We start from the raw sequence: 27,694 nt of genomic DNA on the forward strand, positions 1-27,694 counted from the left end.
CATTTTAGGTTGTTTGCTTATTTCAAAATGAGGACTTTACAGACTGACACAGGTATTATATAATTAAGTTCAGTGTTCACAGTATTACTACAGAAATATTTATGAATTATATTTATGGTACTTTATTTAAAATATCACATAAGAAATTTTAAATTTCATAAATCTCTTTTTTGGGGGAAAACTCTCTGTACAGAATTTATTATGAAATAGCTTAATGGCAAATGGTAATTAAAAAGAATTACAGTTTTATCATATTACATTAGACATAAATACCAAAATTAGATATGATGTATTCTTGAAGCCCTTTTACACAAATGATTTCCAGAATTTGATTATAATGTAAGTATGAATATACTTTGTTACTATTATCAAATTAATTTTGAAAGTAAAATTCCTTAATCAAGCCAAGGTTATGTTGATTTATAAGAAATTAATCAGGCAGTTTAACACTAGAGCTCATTAGCCAACCCTGTATGTTGCACAAAATAATTATCTCTGATAAATACCTATAAATATAATTTATTCATACTTTCAAATATTTTAAAATTTAAATAAAAATCTCACATGTAGACAATCTGTGATACATTTCCATGTATATTTTGAAAAATAATGTTAGCATGAATATATTCATATTTAAATGTGATTTTAAATATTCTTAAGAGAGAGACATATGAAATCTGTACACAAAAGCTAAGTAGCATGATACAGCTCATGGTTATTTTCCTCACAGGAAAAAAATTACTTGATTTTTTTGCATAGGAATAAGACTGGGTATATTTTCTACATTCTTATATTTTTCTCAGGGGCACTTCTCAAAACACAGATCAGGAAATAAATTTCCACTTTTTTAAAGTTTGCATCACCACTTTCTCACATCTAACAACAGCAGAATTGAGTCCTACTTCTAAGGCCAGAAGAATGATTCAGAAAAATAATAATTATGAAAAATAACAATTAAGAAAAATAATGACATGAGTAGTAAAATAAGGCAATTAAAAGTCAATAGTTTTGCTTTTTAGAAAGGCTTTTAAATATTTAGAATTATAATGAATATATTATATTTTTCTAAAACTTCAAAATGATTCCATTTTTGTAGTGCTGAAAAGGAGATGTTGCCATTTGAAACATCAGTTGCATCTTTTATACATTTTAATAAAATTTTGTTTTTTGGTATTTTCAAAGGCCCCATTTATCTATAATAATGATAATTTTATTTATATTATTGGCTACTTAAAGTACATATTGTTGCATGTATATATTAACAATCATCTAATTTTTAGAAATATTTCATTATATTTTGACATTAAAGGGCTAAAGCAGGGTCTTAAAAAAGTGAAATTTAAGGAACAATAAAATATTGAAAATATGCTGTTATTTTCACTAGTCCACTATAATAGTATGCTTGTGTATTTACCCTTAAAGGTTACTGTCACCCAACTGAAATCCTACCAAGAACTAGCAAGTGGGAGAAATATAATTAAAATAAAGAAAATGGAGAGCTCAATTAGACAGTATAAGAGAAAAATTCACCAAGAAGACAACATCAGAGAATCATGAGTGATTTACAAAACTGACAATACACGAGTAGGAAAAGAGTCGCTGGTGGGAAAGGTAGCCTCTACTAAATAAAAGTCCTTTTATTTTTGCCAGCTGGATTCAGCAGTACATCAGTGGGTAAATTTAGAAATGTTTAGGAAGAGGAATGCCTATAATTGTATCTTGTCTGCAACTTTGTATTTTAATAAGGAAAGAGCAAATGGGGGTGGGGAGGCAATGTAGGGCACCCTAACTAAAGTTTGAACAAAATGCAATTTAAATGTGAAATGCCAACACTGAAAAACTTTATGAATAATCGGTATGATTATATGTCTCTAGAGTAGATTTATAATCAATCACTTATCCTAATATCCTTCACGCTTGTAAATTGCTCTTGAGTAAATGGTGGTGCAGACTGGAGGACTTTCTCAGGAAGAGAAAAGGAGATGACCAGCTCTACAGAGATTTTTTTTTTAAAGATTTTGTAGGACTTCAGCAGTTCATTAACACTACTGTGTCCTTTCTGCTTGAGTCTGTCACTGCATAGGGAGGCGTATGGACTGCCATGGGTCTTCTGGCTCATGCCCCAGGCCAGATCCCGGTAAGCAGCTAAGGATTGCCCCACAAACAATAATACATCTATGATCATAACATTTTCATACACCTTTTTGATATTTACAACCCACTCTAAAGAATGCCTTTATACAAAAAAGGAAGGATCTATTAATAGATTGGCATCATGAACCTAAAGGATGGAGATGGAATGGGAGCTGTATTGCCTAGTTAAAATCATGGCCTCTGGAATATGACTACCTGGACCTGAATACTCTGCTACTTATTAACTGTGTGACCTTGATCAAATTACTTAGCTTTTCTATCTTTCAGTTCCTCATATGTAAAATGGGGATAATAACTACCTATCAAGTAAAGTGCTTAGATCCATACCTGGCACATATAATCTCTCAATGAACATCAGTAAAATCCCATACCATAGAGAGCAGTCACTGTCTAACTAAGGTATAATAACATAGATCAGCTGATAAACAACTACTTGTATGTAAACTTGATACTTTCACTCCAACTAGGAATAATTATACAATTCCCAAGATTGGTACAATATTAGAGATGACAGTTTTGGAGGCCAAATATTACTGAGTTCTCTCCCTCATCAATATATTAATATGAAAATGAAACTGTTTTGTAATGTGATAAAAAATAAAATATTTCATGAGGTATGCATTAATCAGTATGTATTTCATGTCTCCAATGTATTTTAAATATAATTTCGCATTTGTCTTTTTAATTTGTGTTTGTTCACATAATCACCTTCATGTAATCACCATCATGTAATTCTTCAAATCCTATCTTATATGAGAGAAATATAGGAATGTTACCATGCACCCTTACCTAGATGCTAATGTGATATGTCCTTTCTTAAAAATAATGTATGATTATGCATTTCTACTTCTTAACTTGGATAATAATTAAAACCTTACTTAAGTTTCAGAAAAAAAATTATATCCATTGAATTATTTTAAAAGCTTAAAATTCTGCTGGTTTGCAAATTTTTTTTAACATTATGCTATATCTATATTACTGACTATAAATATTTTTGCCTGCTTATGAAATATAGTTATTCAATACTGTTATGGTTGTGCAAAATAAAACAAAACATTCCTAAATTTCAACAGTATGTTGACTACAAAAATCATATTGTTAAAACATGACATTTGTGAAAATTAACTTGAAGAATATTTTATCACTAATTCAGCTGAAATTTCATTTAACAAGTTTCAACCCACAGTAATTTGACAGCACATCTGCAACCAAACATAGAGGAAGTCATAAAAATAATGGCATGAGTAGAACTTTATATGGCATCTGTGAGCACCATTTATCATCACATTACTGTGACCCTCTCTGGGGAGAGATTAGGAATTGTTCCTCTAATACCTTCTTCGAGAAATTGGCTCCTTTCCCAGCCTTTTTTAATTCGTTTTAGCTTTCGGCTTATACATGGAAGTAGTAAAATGACCTTACCCAGAATTACAATTGAGGGCAACACAAGAGCAAGAACAAAGTTTGGTGGTGTATAAAATCTGTAGTACTCTTCTTCAAAAGCTCGTTTCCATCCATAAATTAAAACATGGAAAGTAGTTATGAGCAGAGCGACATATCCAAGTGTAGACTTGGGGCAGGGGAGGAAGAAAAAGAAACAAATGATCCAAACTCATTAATTAACCCATTCAGATATACTATATATATATATATATTTTTTTTTTTTTTTACTGAGCACTCATTCATTAGTCACCATGTTTTTATTTTGATAAAACTATTTTGTCTTAAATTATCAAGCTACTCTTTGTCCTCTACTGAATTACACAATTTTTGACATATTCATAGATACATAGATATTTATTTATATACATATCTTATTTTATACAAATAAGGCCATTTGTATACATTTTAGTATTCTGATTACTATATTTATTATACCAAGAAAGACATTTGTATCCCATGTTAACTGCAGCACTAACCACAGTAGCCAAGATATGGATCAACCTAGGTGTCCAACAAGGGATGGACAGAGAAAATGTGGTATATATAGATAATGGAATACTATTCAGCCATAAAAAGAATGAAATCATGTCATTCGAGGCAACATGGATGGAACTGGAGAACATTATGTTAAATGAAATAAGCCAGGAACAGAAAGTTAAACACCACATGTTCTTATTTATATGTGGAAGTTAAAAAAAGTTGATCTCATAGAAGTAAAAAGTAGAATGGAGGATTCTAAAGGCCAGGAAGGGTATGGGGAATGGAGAATCAGGAAAGAGTAGTGAAAGAATACAAAATTATAGCTAGATAAGAGGAATAAGTTCTAGCATTCCATAGCACTATAGGGTGGCTATAGTTAACAATAATATATACTTTAAAATAACTAAAAGGAGGATACTGAATGTTCTCAACACAAAGAAATGATAAACGTTTGAGATGATGGATATGGTAATTACCCTGATCTGATGATTAGACATGTATTGAACATCCCTATGTACCCCATAAATATGTACAATTATTATGTGTCAAATAAAAAAAGAATATTTTCCTCATATCATTAAATATGAAAATGACATTAATTCTTTATAATATTCTATTGAATAGATGTGCATAATTTATTGAACCACTCCTTTTTATTGAAAATTTACTCTATTTCCAACTTCCCTCAACTACAAATGTCACATTAGGCCCTTTTCAATATTTTGGTTTATTTCCTTAGGACTGACTGCTAATAGGATTATTGGTCAAAACATTTAGCTTTTCTAAGGGTGTTGAAACAGACTGCTAAACTGTTCGTTTTTTTATTTGAATAAATTTAAGGGGTGCAGTTTTGTTACATGAATATATTGCACAGTGGTGAAGTCTGGGCTTTTAGTGTAACCATCACCTGAATAGTGTACATTGTACCCATTAAGTAATTTCTCATCCCTTAGCCCCCTCACCCTCCCAAGTCTCCTGTGACTATTTTTCCACACTTACGTCCATTTGTGCACATTATTTAGCTCCCACTTATAAGTGAGAACATGAGGTATTGGACTGTCTATTTTTGAGTTGTTTCACTTAAGATAATGGCTTCCAGTTCCATCTATCCATGTAGCTGCAAGTAAATTCTTCTTTATAAAGGTTATCTATATTCCCACCAGTTATGTATTAAAAACAAAAGTTTGTATATATGTGTGTGTATACACATATACATATAAACATAGTCATCTGCTACATAATGACATTTTGGTCAACATCAGACAGCATTATGCAATGGTGGTTGATAGGATTATAATACCATGTTTTTACTGTACCTTTTCTGTGTTTAGATATGTTTAGATACACAAATATTTACCATTGTGTTACAATTACAGGCCGTATTCAGTACAGTAACATGCTGTACAGGCATGTTAGCAATTAGGCTATGGTTTGCAAGTACACTCTATGATGTTAACATGAAGAAATCACCAAACAATGCATTTCTCAGAACGTATCCCCATTGTTAAGTGAGGCATGACTGGATATACATAAGTACATATATGATAAAATTAAATGCTGAAGAGCATTATCATGGACATATATATAACAATAGTTAATATGTAAATATGAAAAATCCCATAATATTAATATGTAATATAAATAGCAATTCAAACATATGGCTTTACTGACCACATTAAATGGGATTATTAAGAGTACTTCAGTTAGGCAGTTTACAGGTTAAATTCTAAAAGGTCAGCATTCTTTGGTTCCCTTGAGAATTGCTTACTTTGAGAAATGGTCTGTCACATAAAAATAATATTACATCAGTAAAATGATGTAATGTCTAACTTCACTGAGAAAGTATCAACTCTACAGCAGGCAAAATGTTTGCAATTACTTATTTAAACTTATAATGATAATTTGCACCTATCTGGAACTTTTTATCAGAGGGCCTTCTATTTCTTTTTAGATGTGATTAAACTAGCTATTGGGAAAGTATTCACATTCCCTTTTCTTCAAAAAGGGAAAATGAATTTAGACAAGGTTTATGTCCCTTATTTGAGTGAGATTTTCACATGACTTAAACAAACAAACAAAAAACCTCAAGCAAATAGGCAAAGAAATGAAACAAAACTTAGTATATGACCAAAGTAGTACTAATCTATACAAAGATGCACTAATCTGTATATTGTGCTATAAACCAATTGGATACAACCAATACAGATTTTGTGAAAATACACATAGAGTCTAAGTTTAAGTTGAATATTTTTAAAATATGCAAACTTACTATTTAGTTATTATTGGAGAAAATGAATGTTTAACTTATTAAACTTGCTTTGAAATCCCTTTATACTTATATACATTAGTATAAGACAGATATAATAAATACATATTCTAATAAGATTCATGAGGCTTGTTGCTTGTCATAATCCATTAACCTAGTTACCTAGTTTGCCAGTACTTGTGTTTGTGTGTGTGTATACACACACATTTCTTTAAAATATTCAGACTGACCTCTCCACTCGAATTCAAATTAATTAGATTTTTCTGGACAGATCAAGATGACTCAAAACATAAAATAATTTTTCATTCATTTGGCTAACAATAAATTGACTTTTGACATTAAATTTGATCTAAGCTCACTCCTCTCCCACTTTCATTTTTTTTCTTTTAAAAATAATCTTCATCCTTAACACAGTAGTCAGTGTTATCAAAGCCTTTCAGTATAATCATGTACTGGTCTTTCACTTACTACCAGAGTAGTCTTAATCTGGCCTCCAACAATGGCTTCCTAGATGCATAAAATACAGCCCCCAAAGACACTCTTTTTGTAAGGAGCATATTTAAGATTCAACTGTACTTAACAATGAAGTTCTATGCTGCCCAATTCCTCACCAAAGAAAACCCGCCATACCTGAATAAAACTGAATTCTCTCCAGTTTAATGCATTGTTCACTGAAGGGATGGAAGTGACTGCCAGGAGGGACAGTAAGCCAAGGCTCATTATGCCAAAGGAGATATACATTTCAATTCTCCAAACTTCTTCCTCATTCCAAGAGTTTTCGATATTTTCATGAATCTAACAAGAAAGCAAATGTGAATTTCCTTTATTTGGTAGAACACGAACTGATTCAGCAGAGATCACTCTTGGCATAAGAGATCACTCTTGGCATAAGACGACCTAGGTCGTATATGGACATATTTGCATTAATAAGTTGCATTAATTCAATTTAACTAGCCATTATGGAGAACTTATTACTGGATGGTACTGTTCCAGGTATAAGGGAAAACGAAGGGAGAGTTAAACAAAAAGAAGACTAAGACTTTCTCCTTCCTTGCACATGTGTGAGCATAGAGGGGGAAACCTATGCCATCACGATGGTAATGCATCATCATTGCAGGGGCTCTGGAGTCCCAGATCATGAAATGCTGAGTGGGGGGGATCCAGAGTGACACAAAAGAAGTTATTGGCAGTTAGACTTAGTTTTAAGGTACTTTTACAAGCTGGTTTAAACTTGGTTGGATATTTGGGGTACATTCTGGCCTTACTTCAACTTAGATCCAGGCAGGGAATTTCTAAATTACTTCTGTATCTTTCTCCCTCACATGAATAATATATGTGTTGATTTATCTCTTTCTTCTCATTTTCTCTTCCTAGAAAGCTGTGATTTCCCTGACTATAAAGCCCTATGGAACTCAAATATTTAGCCACTTCAACTGCCTCATTAATATACTTTTCCAACTGTCCAATAGCCTCATTCACAAATAGCATTTTTCTAAATATCTTTTCCTTACATTGATAATGCGTATAATATAATTAAGTCAGACAATTAACCCTGAATTTATGGTATTTTACACACAAACAATATTAGAGTATAAATCAAGGGTTAGACTCTTTCAGCCTAGTTTTGTTGGTTTTATTTTGTTGAGTTTTTGTTGTTTTTAGAGGCAGGGTCTTGCTATGTTGTCTAGGCTGGTCTTGAACTCCTGGGCTCAAGTGATTCTCCTGCCTCAGCCACTTGAGTAGCTAAGACTGCAGGTGCACACCACCACACCTGGCTAATTTTTATAAAAAATTTTTTTTGTAGAGACAGGATCTCACTATGTTGCTCAGGCTGGTCTCAAACTCCAGCCCTCAACTGATCCTCCCACCTCGGCCTCCCAAAGTGCTGGGATTACAGTCGTGTGCCACCATGCCCTGACCTACTATATATATTTACTGAAAGTTGCCTCATCATCTTTTGGAGCATGGTCAATTATAAAACATTAAGATAATTAATTCTTCAATGCTGAAAGCAATCATTGCAATTGTAACATTAAAAAGGGGGGGGGGGCAAACTCCACCCCTCTACTTCTCTGCTTTTATTCTGCAAAAGAAGGGATGTTAGCAGTTTTTACCCTAAATAATTTTGAATCATCCACACAATTCTTATGCAAAAGCATTGTTTAAAGAACAATACTTCCCCTTCCCTAAAACACCAAAAGTAAATTTCTATTATGAGGTATGTAAAATTTTATGTTTTACAATTTATACCAATAAAATATTTTACTAGAGTCAGATAAATAACAAGCATGCGTTCAGTACCTGCTTATAAGCCATGTTGAGAAACAAGTATCTCTCTGACCTCCTCATTGGTAAGCAGAGGCTGTAGGCAACATGGACCACAGCGAAGAAGAAACTTAATAATCCGAGCTGTTTTCTACACTGTAACCATGTCTCCAACCAAGGTGGAAATCTCCTATACTTGGTGCCATAATAAAGCTGATAAGCAGCTGCCAGGAGACCTGCTAGGTACACCAAGGACAGCAAAGTAATAGCAACTATAGGCAAGGTTTTGTTCACAATTTCAATAGGAATCTTGTAAAAGTCACTCTGCTGGTTTCTTGCATAGGGATGTATCACATCCCTGACAAAGGAATAAAGGAAGAAAAATGTGGCCAAGCTTATGGCTACTACTACTGGCCCTCTCCAGAGAGTAAATAATCGTAGGGGCAAATTTTCAATATCTCTGGCTGATGATAAGGATCCCAAGTCAATGGGAATGAAATTCAACTGACGAGCAAGTTCAATAACCTGTTGTCGTGCTTGAATATTGTTGCTGCATATGTAAACCTGTGGAAAAAAGAAAAAGATTCATCATTACTACTATTGTTTATAAAAATGGTATAACAATCGCATGATCCACTTAATCTATGGAGCATCGCTTGTGATGGCCTTGAGTGATGCAGATGACTAGAGTTAAGGAGATAAAGCATTTATTAATTTATTAACCTATTATTAATAGATTTTTAAATAGTGTCATAAAAACAAAAAGTCCTTGCCACCTGTGATAACATGAACGTAAAATGCAGGAAAATCTAGCTTCAACTTGGGATTCTCAGAGTGGAGTCCTCAGGGAAAGGCAGGCAGGTAGAAAGAAAGGTGGCCACGTGCTTCAGTAGCAGCAGCCAGGTAAGGTCGCCCCTCAGGGGTCCAAGTGGAGTTTGAGCTGCTGGCCATGCCCCTGCCTCCTTTCAGCTCTCTCATTCCCATAGAGGGCAGGATGGGACTGGCTCTCCCTGTCTTCATGGACAAATATTGTCCAAAATATGGACAATATTTAATCCTAATATATAGGATTAGTGATTCTGCCCACTAGTGTGATTGCAAGCACTGCTATTTACAGTTATTCAGCAAGAGTAAGGATGGGCATGGACTCTGGATGGTGGCATTTGCAATTCAAAACCTCTAAAGTATGTCATGATGCTATATTATTCATAAAAATCTTTAGGCTTAGAAACTAATATACTAAGTATCTCTGAAAAACCATGGATAATATGAGGTATATTATTTCATTGGTCAAGATATGAAATCCTTTCATTTTTAAATGATCATATATCTGGTAAGTAATTATAAAGCTTATAAATTAATTTAAATAGAAAAGCTACTGACATTTTCTAAGACTAAGAACTCTAATGATGTGATGAGTGTAGGTTAAGGTGATCTTGCAAACTACCAAAACCATACAGTTGAAAATTCAACAAGTATTTATTGAGCACCAAGTTTATTGCTAGAGTGAGCTATTATTATTAACAGGTAGGTCATCTCATTTAGGGCTGGAAAAATATTGCTATAAAGTCTCCAAGCAATGTTTGGGGAAAACAAGTTCCGAAATATATCCCTGAAGATGTTTGTATAAAGGCTCTGAAATATACCACATTGAAATATTTGCATGCTAAAAATATTTACATAATGGTGACAGTAGAGAGCTCTTTAGATTATCAATCTTAGGTAACATAAGCCAGATGAATGACAAATCTCATACAATTATATGAACATTCATGAACTTCTAAAATAGGATTTCTTTTATACCAAAGAAACAAGGAAAAGCATTCTAAATTAATTTATTACAGTTGTGACAATGGTGGCGTAAACTCTTTTTGTACTCCTTTGGAAAAAATTTCTGTTACATTATAAATATTTCTAGCAAACCTAAAAGCGTAGATCAAACATTCGAAATCATGGCACAAGCACTCTGAAACACAAATTAAACTATTTCTGTACCTCATTTTGAATTTAATCACTGTTCTAAAATTTTTTTCTGTTAAAAAATTAAAATTGTCACAAATGTGGGTAAAGGATTAAATTCTAGTTTGTCTCATAGGCCCTGGCTCTAATTTGCTTTGGTCTATATCCATTGCTAAACTTTGGTGGATATGCCCAAAAAAAAAAAAAAAAAAAAAAAAATTTCAGAAATAGCCTGTAGGAAAGTATATATTCTTTTACTAGTCTTCAAATTAAAGATTTAAAAGTGAATGGTTATCATGACTCTGATATCCAGTATACAATACTTAAATTTATTTTCTAAGGAATCTAATCAACTGTCTTTCTTTTTTTTTTTAGAGACAGGGTCTTGCTCTGTCACCCAGGTTGGAGTGTAGAGGTACAATCACAGCTCATTGTAGCTTCAAACTCCTGGGCTCATGCGATCCTCCTGCCTCAGCCTCCTAAGTCGCTGGGACTACAGGTACATGCCACCACAAATGGCTAACTTCTTTGTTTTTAACTTTAGAGACAGGGTCTTGCTAAGTTGCCTAGATGATCTTAAACTCCTGGCCTCAAGTGATCCTCCTGCCTCAGCCTCCCAAAGTGCTGGGATTACAGGCATGAGCCATTGCACTCATCCTAGTCAACTGTGGTTATCAATGAAAATAACAAAAGTATTTTATCTTCATGCTTAATCATAATGCAGAAGCACACCTTTAAAAGATTTTTCAGGTGTACACTATTTTATGTGTTTACTAATAAAAGCTCTCATTCCACAAAGGCATGGACAAAGCTCCCCATCTGCTTTCTTTTCCAATTTAACTAGATAAAACATTGCCCATAAAGTCATATGCCAAAGGAGAACCTAAGAAATCAAGTCTGCCCGCTGCTTTCTGCACAGAGATTAAAGTCTACACTTAAAATAAAACAAACTGTATGGTTTTAAATTCTATGAGTATTTAGTCTGTGTCAAGTAAAAAAGGTACTTCTAAAGCATGCTTCTTGAGGATCACATTAAACAGTATTTCATTCGGAGACGGAAGACTGCATTACCAAATAGCTTCAAGGAAGGAAACAAGGAAAGAAGGAAGGGAAAGAGGGAAAATAAATGACCTGTTCATTATTGTTTCTTTTTGTGAGGAGAGACTCAACGCAATGTGTCACATTATTCATTAGCCAACTTTGCCTTTTCTTTAATTAACTGGTTATGACAGAAAAGTCCAGGTTATTTCTCCAGCTTTCCTCATCATTTTGGGAATAGAAGTGTACCCTCGCAAGGTCACAACATGAATCTTCAAGTGCTCATACACAGTTTTCAAAATGATAATCACTGGAAAATGTCAGAATTAGGTTTTTAACTATCTGATATTTGCTTAGCTGTTTAACTACAAAATACCAGATAAGTAAGAATAAAATTTTAAAACACATACCTGCCGACTGGCATCCTTAGGTCCTAATTGAAGTGCCCAAGCTGAGATAACATTAAATCCTTTGACAACCAAGGAATCTGGGAATAATGAAGCCAAATATTCAGCATTGGATTCTGGGTATTGGTTTATCTTCATGTTGTTGCTCACATCAATCAGGATTTTACCCACTAGCAGATGTCTCAGGTCCCACAGGGAGGTGTAATGTTCTCTATGTATAGCAATAAATATTATATTCGTTTTTGTTAGAGCATCTTCATGATGGGTGACGTCTACCACATGAGGAAAAAATTCAGAAGCAAATTTAGGGTTTCTACTTCCTATGACTACATGATAGCCACATCTAATAAGTCGAATGGTTAAGGATTTTGCAAAATCCCCACTTCCAATTACACCTACAGTGACCTTCCTTGCATCTTTGATACCATTTATGCCATTGGGCAAAAAAGTTTCACTAAGGCTCTTAGGGCTTCCCATCATAGAGATTGATTCCATGATACGGACTCTTCCAAGATCACCAGGAATATCCTAGGAGAGAGAAAATAAAATACTCATTAAGTACCTATTATCAAATATTAAAATACTTCTAGACAGCGTAATAATATCTTCCATTTCTAAAGGTTAAATATCTTGGCATACTATATAACACAGAACACAGCAAGATTCAATTTGTAAGCTAAGAAAGTATCTCTATTCCGGTTTCTCTTCAGATTGTATAAATCTTCCACCTTCTAAAAAAGCATCTCTCAATAGGAAAATTAACTGTCACAAAGGTGATGAGCTAAAGTGGGGCTTCTCAAATTTTAATGTGCACACAAGTCACCTGGGAATCTTGTTAATATGAAGATTCTGATTAAGTAGGTCTAGGGGGAGGCCCAAGCTTCTGCGTTTCTAACAAAGGTAATGCCAGTGCTGCTGATCTGCAGACCCCTCTTTGAGTAGCAAGGCACTAGAGCACAAAAGGAAAGAGGCTGAAGTTTTCACCCAGAACTTTTTTTAAAAACACACTTTTAATAAGTGTGATTACCCAGCTTTTCACCAGGTCAGAAGCAGCCAATCAGAAATGCTGCTAGAGGCAAAGTGGACCATGATACAAAGTGATAGCTCACAAATCAACAGAAGACAGAAAAACCATTAAAAAAAAAAAGCCATTTAAACCAAAATTGTCTAGATGAGTTATTTGGGGTGGAGGCTATAAACTGTCCAAGACACCTTAGTAACTAGTGACTTTATCATTAAATGAAAGTAAGATAAATCAGCTAATAAAAAATGAACCTTTGGCTCACGCCTGTAATCCTAGCTCTCTGGGAGGCTGAGGCCGGTGGATTGCTCAAGGTCAGGAGTTCGAAACCAGCTTGAGCAAGAGCGAGACCCCCGTCTCTATTATAAATAGAAATTAATTGGCCAACTAATATATATATATAGAAAAAATTAGCCGGGCATGGTGGCGCATGCCTGTAGTCCCAGCTACTCGGGAGGCTGAGGCAGGAGGATCGCTTGAGCCCAGGAGTTTGAGGTTGCTGTGAGCTAGACTGATGCCACGGCACTCACTCTAGCCTGGGCAACAGAGTGAGACTCTGTCTCAAAAAAAAAAAAAAAAAAAATGAACCTTGAATGACACTTAATATTTTAAGAAAAAGAGGCATCAAAAAATAACAAAGGTTGAACACCATATTTTAGGCTAAGAAAAAAAAAAGTAAATAAAAATATAAGAAAAAGAATTATTTAAAAAAAAAAACAAAAAAATAAAAATAAAAAAAATAAAAAAAAAATAACAAAGGACTAATGAAATACCACAGACTTCTACCATTCTCCCTACATCTTATAACTTATTGAGAAAGATAGCTTCCTTATGGAAAATGGGTTAGTAATGTGTTTATGGTCTTAAATTACACAATACTCATGAAATCCTTTTCTTCCCTTTTTATTCATTGGCTGCATGGGCTCTGATGCAGTTACCCTTCCTGGAAAAATTTGTCAAGTTATTTTTTATTCAAGAGACTGTCTGAAATGTTCATGTTTATAATAACTTGCTCGAGAATACAAATAAGATTGCCATGAATGAATGTCTGAATGAAAAATACTCTTGCATTCTATCCTAATTGCATTTCTTTTATGCTAATAATAGCAGATGTGAATCACTTCAGAAGATTTAATGGATTTTCCAGGCACAGGTGGACTGTTTCAAAAAACATTTTGGGGAGGTTTTACTAAATGAAATTTGAAGTTACTAGAACCAGAAAAATTAAACTTTTTACCCTAGAAGTGGGACACACTCAATGACTCTAAATACATTAGTAAATTAAGTAATATTAACTAATACTTAAATAGCACATATTATGTTTCAGCTATCTTGTGCTTTACATATACTAACCCCACAACCACCCTATGAGATAGGTGCTAATGTTGTCATGCTATTTTATAGATGAGGAAACAGACATGCAGAAGATAATTAATCTGTCCAAAGTCATAAGACAGAAGGCGGGAGAGCCAGGATTAGAACTCTGGCAAGTACCATTTAGGTGCATGTAAGGAATTTAAGAAAGGAGTTTTTTGGGAGGGAGGAGTTACGAGGGTCAAGGTGGAAGAATTATGGTTGTGCTCAAATTGGTAGATTACTCCTTTTTCTTTAGTCGTTTCATTGCTCCTCAGTTTTATCTAGTGATCTTAATGTCTAAACTAGATCCTAGGAAAGGAGAAAACTCATTATTATAAAATCTATTACATGTTTCATTTCACACCTTTCAAGATAGAAGCGGTGGTAACTATCTGCTTACCCTTGAAGTGTGCTCATGTACCTGGAAGGGCAGGTAGGGGTCAGAGGCACTACGCTAGTACAAAACTGTCAACATCCTCTTGGAGATGTGGTTGGCTATGTTGGGAATCAGGAGCAGTTAAAGGAACCAGAAATAATAAAATCAATGCTCATTTCATTAAAAAATTAAGAGTGAACCTAATCATATGCATTATCTAAGGCTAGAAAAGGTTACTAGATTCACACACAGAAACCCAACTTTCCTGTATTCCAGTCCTGAGTTCTGAGTATATACTGTACCATCTCCCAAAGTATATATAAAAATTGCAAAATCTTTAAATCTAACCATCATGATGATTAAGACCTTTTTGAACTAAAAACAAAAAACAGTATCAATTTTCTGCTTATTTTACAAAGCAAGTTCAAACCCCTTCTGTAAACCATAATGTGAACAAGACCTAATAATTACATATAGGCCCCTCATTATATCATCTTATACATATTAATGGATGACTCTGGTCTAACATGTTTGGGCTTTAATTTCATAGTATTTATAATGGCAAGCTCTAACTGAATCCTTTAGTAGTGTGGCTGTGGCCATGAATAGAAGTTGGCCTAATAGATGAGACTCTTTTCACTACATTTCTAACGAATGTAAAAGCATCTATGAGAGAGAGAGAAAAAAAAAAAAGATCTAAGAGATGGATTACTTGCTTATTGCTGAAGGCATATAATACCATATGCTTGTGTGCCATTTCATAGTTCATAGAATGCTTTCATACATAATATTATTCTTGTTTAATTCTCAAATGGCTGTGGAGTATATATTATGCCCATCTTAAAGATGAGGAAACAGGCTCAGAGAACTTTAGTGGTTTGCCTGCCTGACACAGCAGTTTGTAATGACACAACCAGGACTCAAATACAAGTCTTCTAATCTATACTAATTCTGAAACTGCAATGCAAACATTATGTGGGGAATCTTAACTCAAAACTGCTTAGCATCTCCAAATGTCATCTATAACTATGCTTTCTAAAAACAATACTAACTTTAAATAGCTAAAATATAAATCTCAGTTTAGGATAGTTTTAGATAAATCCAAAACTATAATGCTTAGGAATTCTAACCATAAAATGATAAAATATGATTGAAATAATTCCCATTTTTGGACAAAAACCAACAAAGATCTAAATTTATTAATACTATAAAACTAACATAATTGGTTGCTGCATAATTCTTGAACAATCCCGGATAGCAAACCATACTGTTTTCTGGAGACTCTGTAGACACCACAAGGGTATGCACTGCTTGTAGAGGGGAGGAAAGAAGAAAGGGTCAGGAAGTGTGTCATTATCCTGTTGGACTCACCGACACCCACACCTAAGAGCAACCCATCTCCCACAAGCTATGAGTAACTATCTGGTACTGAGACACTGGAGCAAAATCTCATCAACTTATAATTTGTTAATCTATTATTTTAGATCATTTGGTTAACAGCTGAGCTGAAGTTAACACTTGTGACATCCATGAAAAACAGAGTTATAAAAAAAATGAATAATGTCACCATCTGAAGGAGGTTCAGCTATTTACAAAAAAGAATACTAAAAACCTTACATTGTACATTTCCATTGGCAAGGAATGATGCAAGTATAATCTAAAGACAGATCTGCCCTTCTGTGGCCTAACATGAATTTGCACAGGCCACTGTGTGCTTTATCTCTTATGACAAAGGGCAAGAGAAGGCATGATGCTTATACTCAAGGAATTTTGTCTCTGTCTCTTCTAGTAAGGAAGAAAGAGGATGTACTTACAATACAGAGTAGGAAAAAAACTCACATCAGCATACAATTAAAAACTAGACTTTATGATCAGAGCGTAGTCTAGAAACAGAGAAGAAAATGTCACATAGTGCTTATTCCTTTATATCCAGTCATTCATTATTTTAATGATTACAAAAGTAATAAAATTATATTTACATAATAGTCTCTAATTCACACAAAATTTCCTCAAATCAGTTTGTTGACAGTGTACAAATTCATTCTAGTTTAAAACTAGAAGGCTCCCAAATTATACTTGGTTTTCTTTTACCTTGCCTTAAAAGTGCTTGGGTCACAGTTCCCAAATAGCAATTAAAAATATATGGACAGAGTAGGGAGTTTTTCAGAAAATTATTTAACTTAAAGAATTGTCTTTTACTCTGACAGCATGTCTTTCCTAATTCTGGGGGTCAAAATGTCCTTTTTTCATAAAATGATAGTATAACAGTTGTTTGAGTTGGCAATTCTATACAGATCTTTTCTCTTATTTTACTGGTATTTAAAATGTACAAGTCTGAGAACTACTGCTTTCATAGATATTAGGAAGCTCTCTATGTGAAAGAGTTCCTTCAGCCTGCTGCAGAGAAAACCTTTCAGGAGAGGGGAGGAAGGCACCTTGGAGCCAGCCTCCTGTACCTTGAGACATTTGCTTAATACTCAGGGAGTAGGGGTATATTCTGGAGATAAAATGTCATATATCCCAGTTGAATTTTCTGTAACTAGATGACAATTTTTACTATTACAACCTTTGGCTTACACTAAGATAATCCCCAAATTCTCTTGGTATTTAAATAAACAAACTAAATTCAACTATTTGTTTATACTTATGACAATAAAGAGTTTCTTTGGAGGAAAAAGCAGGGATTCTCTTTTGCTTTGCTTTTAGGTTTCTTATTTTTTAGAAGAAGTTCTTAAGTCCTTTAGAAAACTCCAAAAGCAAGCTGCAATTCTGCTTGCAAATAAGAATATGATTTCTAACATGGAGGTTATCCCAGTGAGGTCCTGAATAAGCAGCATCAGCATCACCTGGGAACTTGTCAGAAATGTAAATTCTCAGGCCTTACCTCAGACCTCCTCAATCAGAGGTGAAGCCCAGCAATCTGTGTTTTAACAAGCCCTACATATGATTCTGATGTATGCTCAACAAAAAGCTTTCTAGTTAAATCTAGGTTAGTCCAGAAATTTACTTAAATAATTTTTTTCCCAAGGACTTCAGTTAATAAAATTCTAGGATATTCTCTAAAAAGTTAAAACAAAAACATTCCCCCAGTGCTTCCTCACCCATTTTTCTTCTGTGTATGGGGCAGAGAAGAATGCTGTACACATCCCTCTGCCTACCTTACAAGTGTAGCATGCTATCTCAAGAACAACCATGTCCATACCCAGGCTTTTATAACACTGTAAATTAACATGACCAGGAGGTATATCTAAAATGAAGCTGGGCATAGTATGTTATAACATAGCTGAAATAATCTCCCCTTCTGATAACCTTGTTGCAGATGGTACTTTGAGATAAGAATAGCTATGTTTATTGGCTAGCAAATAGAAAATTTTCTGTGTTGCAGTAATTTACTTGTAAAATAAACAGTCTGCTGTCAAAGACCTGGCTGGCACTCTAGCTTCTATACAAATCCATTTCCCTAATTTCAATGCCTTAACAGATAACAGAATACACATGTCTATGGTTACAAAGGCACCAATGCCCACCACTGAGTGCTATCAACTTTAGGGATCTCTGCTGATTGACATCAGTTTAGGAATCAGTCCACAACCAAAGATAGTGATGATACTCATCCACCCATCCACTCATCAATCCCCACCCATTTACCTATCCAACATCTTACTGAGCCCTAACCACCAGGCACTGGCTGGGTGCTGATGACCCAATGACACAAAACAGACACTGGATTCCTGGCTATCTAATTAATATGATGAATTATGAATGTTGAAGCATACACAGCCACTTAAAAAAACCTTATTGAGGTATAACTTACACATAATAAAATTCACTCATTTTAAGTATGCAAATTAATGACTTTTAGTAAATTTACAGAGTCATACAACTACCACCATAATCCAACTTTAGAACATTTTCATCAAATTTTAGAAAAACCGGCCAAGGGTAAACTCCTTTAAAAAATCCTCCTTTAGGCCGGGCGCGGTGGCTCACGCCTGTAATCCTAGCTCTCTGGGAGGCCGAGACGGGCGGATTGCTCAAGGTCAGGAGTTCGAAACCAGCCTGAGCAAGAGCGAGACCTCGTCTCTACCAAAAATAGAAAGAAATTAATTGACCAACTAAAAATATATATACAAAAAATTAGCTGGGCATGGTGGTGCATGCCTGTAGTCCCAGCTACTCGGGAGGCTGAGGCAGGAGGATCACTTGAGCCCAGGAGTTTGAGGTTGCTGTGAGCTAGGCTGACGCCACGGCACTCACTCTAGCCTGGGCAACAAAGCAAGACTCTGTCTCAAAAAAAAAAAAAAAAAAAAAAAAATCCTCCTTTGACTGGAAGTCCTAGCCAGAGCAGTCAGGTAAGCGAAAGAAAGAAAGGGCATCCAAATTAGAAAAGAGGAAGTCAAATTATCTTTGTTTTCAATGATATGATCTTATACACAGAAAACCCTAAAGACTCCTAGAATTGATAAATTCAATAAAATCTCATGTTACAAAATTAATGTACACAAATCAGTAGCATTTCTGTACACTAGTAATAGCCAACCTGAGAATCAAATCAAGAACTTGATATCACTTATGACAGCTACAAACAAAACCAAACAAATCAAACCTAGGAATGCACTTAACCAAGGAGGTGAAAGATCTCTACAAGAAGAACTACAAAACACTGGTCAAAGAAATTGTCAATGACACAAACAAATGGAAAAACAACCCATGCTCATGGATTAGAAGAATCAATATTGTTAAAATGTCAGTACTGCTTAATATTATATACAGATTCAATGGAATTCTCATAAAAATGCCAAATGTCATTTTTCACAGAATTATAAAAAACAATCCTAAATTTCTTTTGAAATAAAAAAAAGAGCCCAAATATCCAAAGCAATCCTAACCAAAATGAACAAATCTGGAGGTATCACATTACCCAACTTCAAATTATACTATAAGGCTACAGTAACCAAAATAGCATAGTACTGACACAAAAGTAGACAAATGCATTCATGGAACAGAACAGAGAACCCAGAAATAAAACTGTACACCTACAACTAACTGATCTTTAGCAAAGCAGACAAAAACATACACTGAGGAAAAGATGCCCTATTCCATAAATGCTGCTAGGAAAATGGAGTGCCACATGTGGAAGACTGAAACTGGATCCCTATCGCTTACCATATACAAAAATTAACTCAAGATGGATTAAATACTTAAATGTAAGACCCAACACTATAAACACTCTAGAAGAAAACTTAGAAAAAACTCTTCTGGATATTGGCCTAGGCAAAGAATTTATGACTAAGACCCCCTAAAGCAAACAGAACAAATATAAAAATAAATAAATGAGACTTAATTAAACTAAAAAGCTTCTGTACAGCAAAGGAAACAATCAACAGAGTAAACAAACAACCTACAGAAGGGGGAAAAGGGCCGGGCGCGGTGGCTCACACCTATAATCCTAGCACTCTGAGAGGCTGAGGCGGGCGGATTGCTTGAGGTCAGGAGTTTGAAACCAGCCTGAGCAAGAGCGAGACCCCATCTCTACTATAAATAGAAAGAAATTAATTGGCCAACTAAAAATATATAGAAAAAATTAGCCAGGCATGGTGGGACATGCCTGTAGTCCCAGCTACTCAGGAGGCTGAGGCAGAAGGATTGCTTGAGCCCAGGAGTTTGAGGTTGCTGTGAGCTAGGCTGACGCCATGGCATTCTAGCCCAGGCAACAGAATGAGACTCTGTCTCAAAAAAAAAAAAAAAAAGAAGGGGGAAAAGATTCATAAACCATACACCCAACAAAGAATTCATACCCAGAATCTACAAGGAACTCAAACAAATTAGCAAGAAAAAACCAAATAACCCCATTAAAAAGTGGACAAAAGACATGAACAGACATTTTTCAAAAGAAGATATACAAATGGCTTACAAACATATGAAAAAATGTTCAATATCACTAATCATCAGGGAAACACAAATTAAAACCACAATGAGATACCATCTTACCCCTGTCAGAATGGCCATTAAAAAGTAAAAAAAAACCCAATAGATATTGGCATGACTGCAGTGCAAAGGATATGCTTATACACTGTTGGTGGGAATGTCAATTAGTACAACCTCTATGAAAAACAGCATGGAGATACCTCAAGGAACTGAAGGTATACATACCATTCAATCTAGCAATCCCACTACTGGGTATCTACCCAAATGAAAAGAAGTTACTTTATCAAAAGACCCATGTACTCATATATTTATTTTCAGCACAATTCACAACTGAAAAGATGTGGAATCAACCTAAGTGCCATCAACTGATGAGTGGATAAAGAAAATGTGGTATACATATACCATGGATTACAAATGTGGTGTATATATATACTACTCAACCATAAAAAATGAAATAATAATGTCTTTCACAGCAACTTGGATGGTACTAGATACCATAATTCCATAAATCTCAGAAATGGAAAAACAAATACCACATGTATTCACTTATAAGTGGGAGCTAAACTATGGGTATACATGGTCATACAGAGTAGTATAATGGACTTTGGAGACTAAGATGGGAGGAGGTCAGGAGGGGAGTGAGGGATCATATATCACTTATTGGATACAATGTATACTAGTTGGGTAATGGGTACACTAAAAGCCTTGACTTCACCACTATACAATTCATCCATGTATCAAAAAACCACTTGTATCCCCTAAATCTATAGAAATAAAAAATAATCCTACTTCAGCTGGGCACAAAGGCTCATGCATGTTAATTCCAGCACTTTGGAAGGCTAAGGCAGGAGGATCACTTGAGGGCAAGAGCTTGAGACAAGCCTGGGCAACTTAGTGAGAACCTGTCTCTACCAAAAAAAAAACCCCCAAAAAACATATATATATATGTTTGTGTGTATACACACACACACACACACACACATATATATGTATATATAAATTATCTGAGCATGGTGGCATGCACCTGTAGTCCCAGCTACTCAGAAGACTGAGGTGGAGGATCTCTGGAGCTCTGGAGTTCAAGGCTACAGTGAACTATGACTACGCCACTGCTCTCCAGTCTGGGCAACAGAGTGAGACCCCATCTCAACAAAAAAGGGAAAAAAAATCCTACTTCCCTCAATGTTCTGAAAACCCCACTGGCCAGTGAGAGTGTGACCTGAGTTTTGCTGACTTGGCTTGGTCTATGTTATGATGGAGGGTCCCCCTGCTTTGCCAGATGGAGAAGCAGAACTGCAATCTCAGAGCTTCATCTTCCTCCCAGGGTCGCAAATGACCTACTAAAGTAGTGGTTCTTGACCCTACCTGCACACTGTAATGACCTGGGGAACTTTAAAACACAGAGATTCCTGGTTCCCTCCCCCACCCAGTTTTTATTTAATTGGCCTGGGGTCCAGCCTAGGCATCAGTATTTTTTAAAAGATTATCAGGTATTTTAATATGCAGCCAAGATTGAGGACAACTCTACTATAAGATTCAGGATTCAATCTAATACTTATTTTGGTATTTGGAGATTGCAGATGTGGTTTTCTGGCCCTTATTTATGTCCATTTTTACATTGTTGTTTGTAATAATGAAAAATTATTAAATATACTAGCTAGAGAATAACAATTGCCCTTGAACACAGGAGGCTGAAGAATATGCATGTGGTCCTTTCCCCTTTCCCATTCAGACACAATCAGTATCAGAAGGCCCACACACTATTTTGCAATTTTCTTTCTTCACTTTCTGGGAAGGGTAATATCACTCCGTAAAATGTGTCATCCCACCACACAGCACATTTTGTTCCTGTTGTTTCACAACATTTAAAATTCAAAATGTTCTGATGATGGTTTCTCTTTGTTCTGTCCTACAAGGGACTCCTCCCTCAGTTCTCCAGGCATCACAGGTCCTGCTGACCCAAGCATACCAGAATTTGCAAGCGGACTGACTTCCTAGAACAGCACTTGTCAAACTTTGATGCAAACATGATTACCTGGGGATCTTGTTAAAATGAACATTCATTTTCTGAAGGTCTGGGGTGAGGCAAGACATTATGCATTTCTCACAAGCTCCCAGGTGATGCCCAAGGAGCTGGTCCATGGGCCACACTTTGACTAACAAAGACTCAGAGTTTCTACATTTTCACTTGATGTTATTCACAGGTAATCCAGATTAAATAATTGATAAAACTATGTCATTTATAGAAAGTTTTGTTTTTGTGGTATCAAGGCAAAAGGGCAGCCCTAGGCTCTTGAAATGGCCTTGATTCTCTCAGTTTCAATTTCATTTGTTAAATAGAAAACAAAGAGTTTGTACTTGACTCCTCTGGTCATTTCCAACAATAAAATTCTTTCATTTCTACATAATAATGGTAATAATATAATATTATTATATTATATATCACTACCTTATATTTAACATTTCAACTTTGGGAGCTCAATCTCAAAGTGTGATTAAGTAACACATGGACTCCTTGAAATTTCAAGGTGACAGTTTTCTTGGATGGGCATTTGACTTGCTACATGCATTTAATACTTGATAGTGTATTATAATGGTAAAGAATTCACTTACACTCAGCTACAAGGCCTTATACGGTTTTCATTTTAGAAGGATTTTCTGGACATTCCTGTAGCTGAATGGCAGTTGTAGTGCTATGTTAATTTTGAAAAATAGAACCTAATTTGTTTTACACACAAATACCTAGAACATCAATTACTGGATGACAGTTACGCTGAATATGCTGTCTCCAGAAATTTGATGACATTCACTACCTGCTGATTTGCATAGGTTATCAAGAAAATGTCCTCCAGGGCCACGGGGTGGGTAGGCATATTCTTGACTTTGTAAGCCCACATCTGAACATTTCTTTTTTGCTAGCTCCTTTGAGGCTCATGGCACCTCATAATACTCTCTCCGGGTCCTCACTGACTCCTAGCTTACTCCTTATGACTGCAGACTCTGGCCACCAGTACATACACAGTCATCCTCTCTATCCCAATAGCTGTCATCTTTCTCCAGGACTTCATCACTCAAGGGGAGGTACCATTCAACCTCAGGGCCTCTTGTTTCCTTGACTTACTCATCAAAGGCAATGAATTGTTTCCTCTACACCACCTCAGTCATTCACTTTCTGCTATCTCCAAGCACTATCTCCTAGACTGCCAATAATCTTAGTTTAAATATTCACACCAGTAATTCTAGACAGCAAAAGAACTCTAATCTGTTAACCCCTACCTTTCCAACTACATAATGTCTTCCACTCTCCATCAACCCGCTCTGGTTTCTCTTTAAACCCAGACTAGACTTTATAATATATATTCGTAGCCACTCCCTTGAAAAGATCCTCAACCCCGTTACTCTTCATCTTATCCACTTTGGCAAAACTCTAGTCATGAAAGAACTCAGCTATCCATTTTCTCTTTATCTGTATCCAAGTTGGTGAAGGTTGCTAAAGAAAAACTGGCAAGTAAGCTCATTAGTTTCACCTTAAATTCATGATCACCAACTTCACCTATCAAAAGCCAACCTACCCACTTCTGTCCTGGAGACCATCCCCTTTTGCCTCCCAAAGGGCTATGGTTATGACCTCTCCCAACAACATATCAACTTAGGTTCAAAACGGAACTTTCTCCCCCAAGACCTATTCCCATTAACCCTGAAATTTCCTCATCTCAGTAACTGGCACCATTACCCACCAGCTGTTCAAAAATCTAAGAGTCAGAAATCTAAGAGTCATTCTTGAGTCCTTGCTTCCTCATCCTTGACATAAAATCCCACATCCACTCCTGTTCTCCAAAACATTTCTTAAATCCCTCTCCACTGACACCAGTCTAGTCCAGGGGTCTATCATCTCTTGCCAGAACTCTGCAAACATTTCCTAACCAGTCCACCTTACTTTCTCCTTTGCCCCTTTCCAAATCATTCTCCACATAGCAGTTAAGACAGTTCTGAAATGTCAATAATCACAAAAATGTCTCTCCCCTCCTTAAAATCAATGGCTTCCTGTTGTACTTAGAATTTTAGTCACCTTTCTTTCTCACCATGACCTAAAAGGCCCTGAATGAACTAGCCTCTGCTCACATCTCTAACTCCACCCTGTATATTTTCCAGCTACAGCATCCTTATCTAGAAGGAAAAAAGACCACTTTCCCATCTTGAGAAGTCTGCACACACTGTTCTGTCTCTTTAGTTGAATGATTCACTCCAGTTTTTTTTTTAAATTTTCCTTTCAGCCCTTGTTAAATTTCCTTTGTAATTACTGTACATAATCGTTTCTTCACTGTTTACTATCTCCCCCACTGGACAGTAAGCTCTGTGAGGGCAGAACCAAGTTTGTCTTGTCCATCACTGCCTCCACTTTGTCTGGCAGGGTAACTAACAATGTAATGAATATTCTTTCTTACTGAATGCATCAAAAAATGTCAGGACCAAAAGCAACATAATAGTTCTTCTAGGTCAGACATCTCTTTTTGTTGATCACCACATGTAGGCCCCAAAGGGGTAAGTGATATATCAATGTTATGGTTACCTCTATGCAATGATTACTGGCCAAGCATATAATAAATGCACCATTTTATGTCTTGATTTTGTCTTTTATCACATCTGTGGTGCTACTCTTTCCCACCTTTGATGTATCTATCCTCTTTCTCCCTTTTCTAACTCATTTATAATTCTTTCTTTAAAAAATTTGCCTTCATTTGTGCTATTTTTTTCAGTATTAAAATACAATTATGTTCATTCACCATAAGTACATTTTCCATGGCAGTAGTAGAATAAAAAGTATTTGGATAAAGCTTTTCATTTCCTTCCTGCACAACTAGCTCAATTTATCATTATTAATAGTCTCATTCATTTATGAACCCTGACAGCCTGACTGGCAAAGAGGCAGAAACAGCAGCCATCCCAACGGCATCATTTATAGTTCCACATAAGTTTCTAAATATCCTGCAAAATAGCTAGGATGTTTTTTTTTTTTTTAAATTTAAACAGCTTCTAAGCTTCGAAACAACAGAGAGAAAGACGTACACACACACATATGTGGCATTCGAGAAAAAAAATAGAGATCAGTAACATGAAGAAAAATAAAGGGGAAAAAAGAGAGGATGTGGAGGTGGTTTGGAAAACTAAAAAGGTTCCAAACAGTGGGGTTGTTAACAGAACTAGAATCTAATCTAAGTCCTGAGGGTAGGGGTGGGGGTGGGGTATAGGGAGGAGTCTGAATTCAGTTTCCCCTACAGTGATGAGCGATAATTAACCATGGCCCAGAATAAGTTTTTCCATCTAAAATACGAACTGCCTGAGGAGTAAAAACTGACACCAATCCTTCTCCATGGGGTGGTGCAGATAATAAATGGAATTCTCCCGACAAAAATTCTCTTTATCTCTCTGCTCTATTTTCAGAGCAAGATTTTTAGGGCATAATTTTCAACAAGTTTTGGCTGAGGCTGAACACCGGGCTCAAAGATAATCTAGGACACTCAAAGAAGAGGCCAATTACTTCCTCACACAAAATGGCTTAAACACACCATGATCACATTACTGAGTAATAAACAAAATGACTACTAGAAACCCTCACTTGTTCGTAAAACAGCACTGCATGAGCCCCAATGAAATGCCCTGCGTCGACGCAAAGTGGCAGGTATTACTAATCAGGGAGGCCAAAGTAACCTGCCTGTCCTTTCCCTTTGGGGCACGTCCTACCTGGGACGATGTTTCTCCTGGCCTTCTTTCTCCTGGGCCCGACCCCAGGACTTCCCCGGGCTTGGGGAAGACCCTGAGAAGTAGGAGGCGGAATCAGGGGAACCGACACCCTTCTTCACCCTTCTTCCTCCCCACCTCAAGGTGCCACATCAGGGACCCCGTGGGCTCAGGGCGCACGCCCGCAGAGGGCGCGGAATCCGGGGAGCGCGGATGCAGAGCGTGGCGCCGACCGCATCTTGACCCTCAACTCCGCCCCCGCCACCTCCTCTAGCGCGCTAGCCCGACCCGCTCACCTCCGCGCCCGCCGCGCCCTCAGCTCGGGGCAGGGGCGAGCCTTGCAGCTCCCCGGGAGCGGCGCCGACTCCCCAAGGGCCGGCTGGGCCCCAGGGCCTACGGACTGCACCTCCGACTGGCGGCTGCAGGGTGGCTGCCGCGGCGGTCGCGCTCCGGCTGCCTCCCCGCCTCCCCACGCTGGATCCCGTAGAGCCGGAGAGGAGGAGGAGGAGGAGGAGGGAGGGAGGCGCGCGGAGGCCGGCCGCGCAGTGACGCGCCGCTAGGGGCTGCGCGGCCGGAGGGCGCAGAGCGCGTAGGGGGCCGGGTGTGGGGAGACGCCGACTGGAGCGGGGAGGAGCGGAGGAGGAATCGGGGAGTTCCGAGCGAGTAGGGAGGTGGGGGGATCTGGGGAGGACGAAGAGCACCGAGCCGGAGAGAGCACCGAGTGCATGGGCGACCCCCGGCCACTCGGCTCCGCAGGTATGCGCTCCCCTCAACGGGGAGCTTGCGCCACCCTGCACCCCCGACCCCGCGGGGCTTCCCCGTGATCTCCCGGAAATTCCCTTTGAAGCAGCTGTAGAATCGTCAAGCCCACTTTTTCTACTCCATTTCTTTCACAATGTGTGGTCGTCTTTCGGCTGTAGACGTTGCTTTTATTACGCGCCCCCCACAAGCCCGCGCGCCTCGGTTCACACCTCCCCACTCCTAGTTTCTGACGAGTCTCCAAGAAATAGCGCTTTTTCTTCTGTGTGTGTTCTTTTTTCTCATCTTTACCCACCCAAACTGTTTTTTGGCTGCACTGTGTCTTTGTAATAAAATGTTCAGAAAGGCCCTTTCATAAAACACATTTTAAAACTCTCTCGGATAGGAGGTCCCTCACAGCCCGTGGATTGCAGAGATTAATCTGTTTACTTTGACCTTCACTCTAGCTGGTGCCGCGCAAGCTTTGGTGTTGGGGAAATGCAGGTTAGGCCGGGAGCCAGGAT

General features: G+C 36.9%; 1 protein-coding gene across 2 annotated transcripts; it reads right to left on the reverse strand.

Annotated features, from left to right (window-relative positions):
- Window positions 1-2,245: 2,245 nt before the first annotated feature.
- On the reverse strand, window positions 2,246-27,179 carry STEAP2 (STEAP2 metalloreductase). Of its 2 annotated transcripts, none has more exons than XM_012779585.3 (5): window positions 26,729-27,179; window positions 12,016-12,540; window positions 8,645-9,172; window positions 6,974-7,138; window positions 2,246-3,724 (listed from the first exon to the last, which is right to left on the reverse strand). In XM_012779585.3, the coding sequence occupies exons 2-5, from the start codon at window positions 12,505-12,507 to the stop codon at window positions 3,437-3,439; spliced, it is 1,473 nt and encodes a 490-aa protein (XP_012635039.1). In that variant the 5' UTR covers window positions 12,508-12,540; window positions 26,729-27,179; the 3' UTR covers window positions 2,246-3,436. The 2 variants fall into 2 exon arrangements, with proteins under 2 accessions (XP_012635039.1, XP_012635040.1); XM_012779586.2 differs by lacking the exon at window positions 26,729-27,179 and adding an exon at window positions 26,436-26,715.
- Between the last annotated feature and the right edge of the window lie 515 nt (window positions 27,180-27,694).

This window comes from Microcebus murinus, chromosome 9 (assembly GCF_040939455.1).
Source record: "Microcebus murinus isolate Inina chromosome 9, M.murinus_Inina_mat1.0, whole genome shotgun sequence".
In the NCBI taxonomy this organism is placed as follows: Eukaryota; Metazoa; Chordata; class Mammalia; order Primates; family Cheirogaleidae; genus Microcebus; species Microcebus murinus.

Coding starts and splice junctions, on each gene's coding strand:
- STEAP2 (XM_012779585.3), bottom strand. CDS start 12,507: ATGGAATCAATCTCTATGATGGGAAGCCCTAAGAGCCTTAGTGAAACT. Junction 9,173..12,015: donor CTAAGGATGCCAGTCGGCAG/GTATGTGTTTTA, acceptor TTTTTTCCACAG/GTTTACATATGCAGCAACAA. Junction 3,725..6,973: donor GAGAATTCAGTTTTATTCAG/GTATGGCGGGTT, acceptor CCCTGCCCCAAG/TCTACACTTGGATATGTCGC.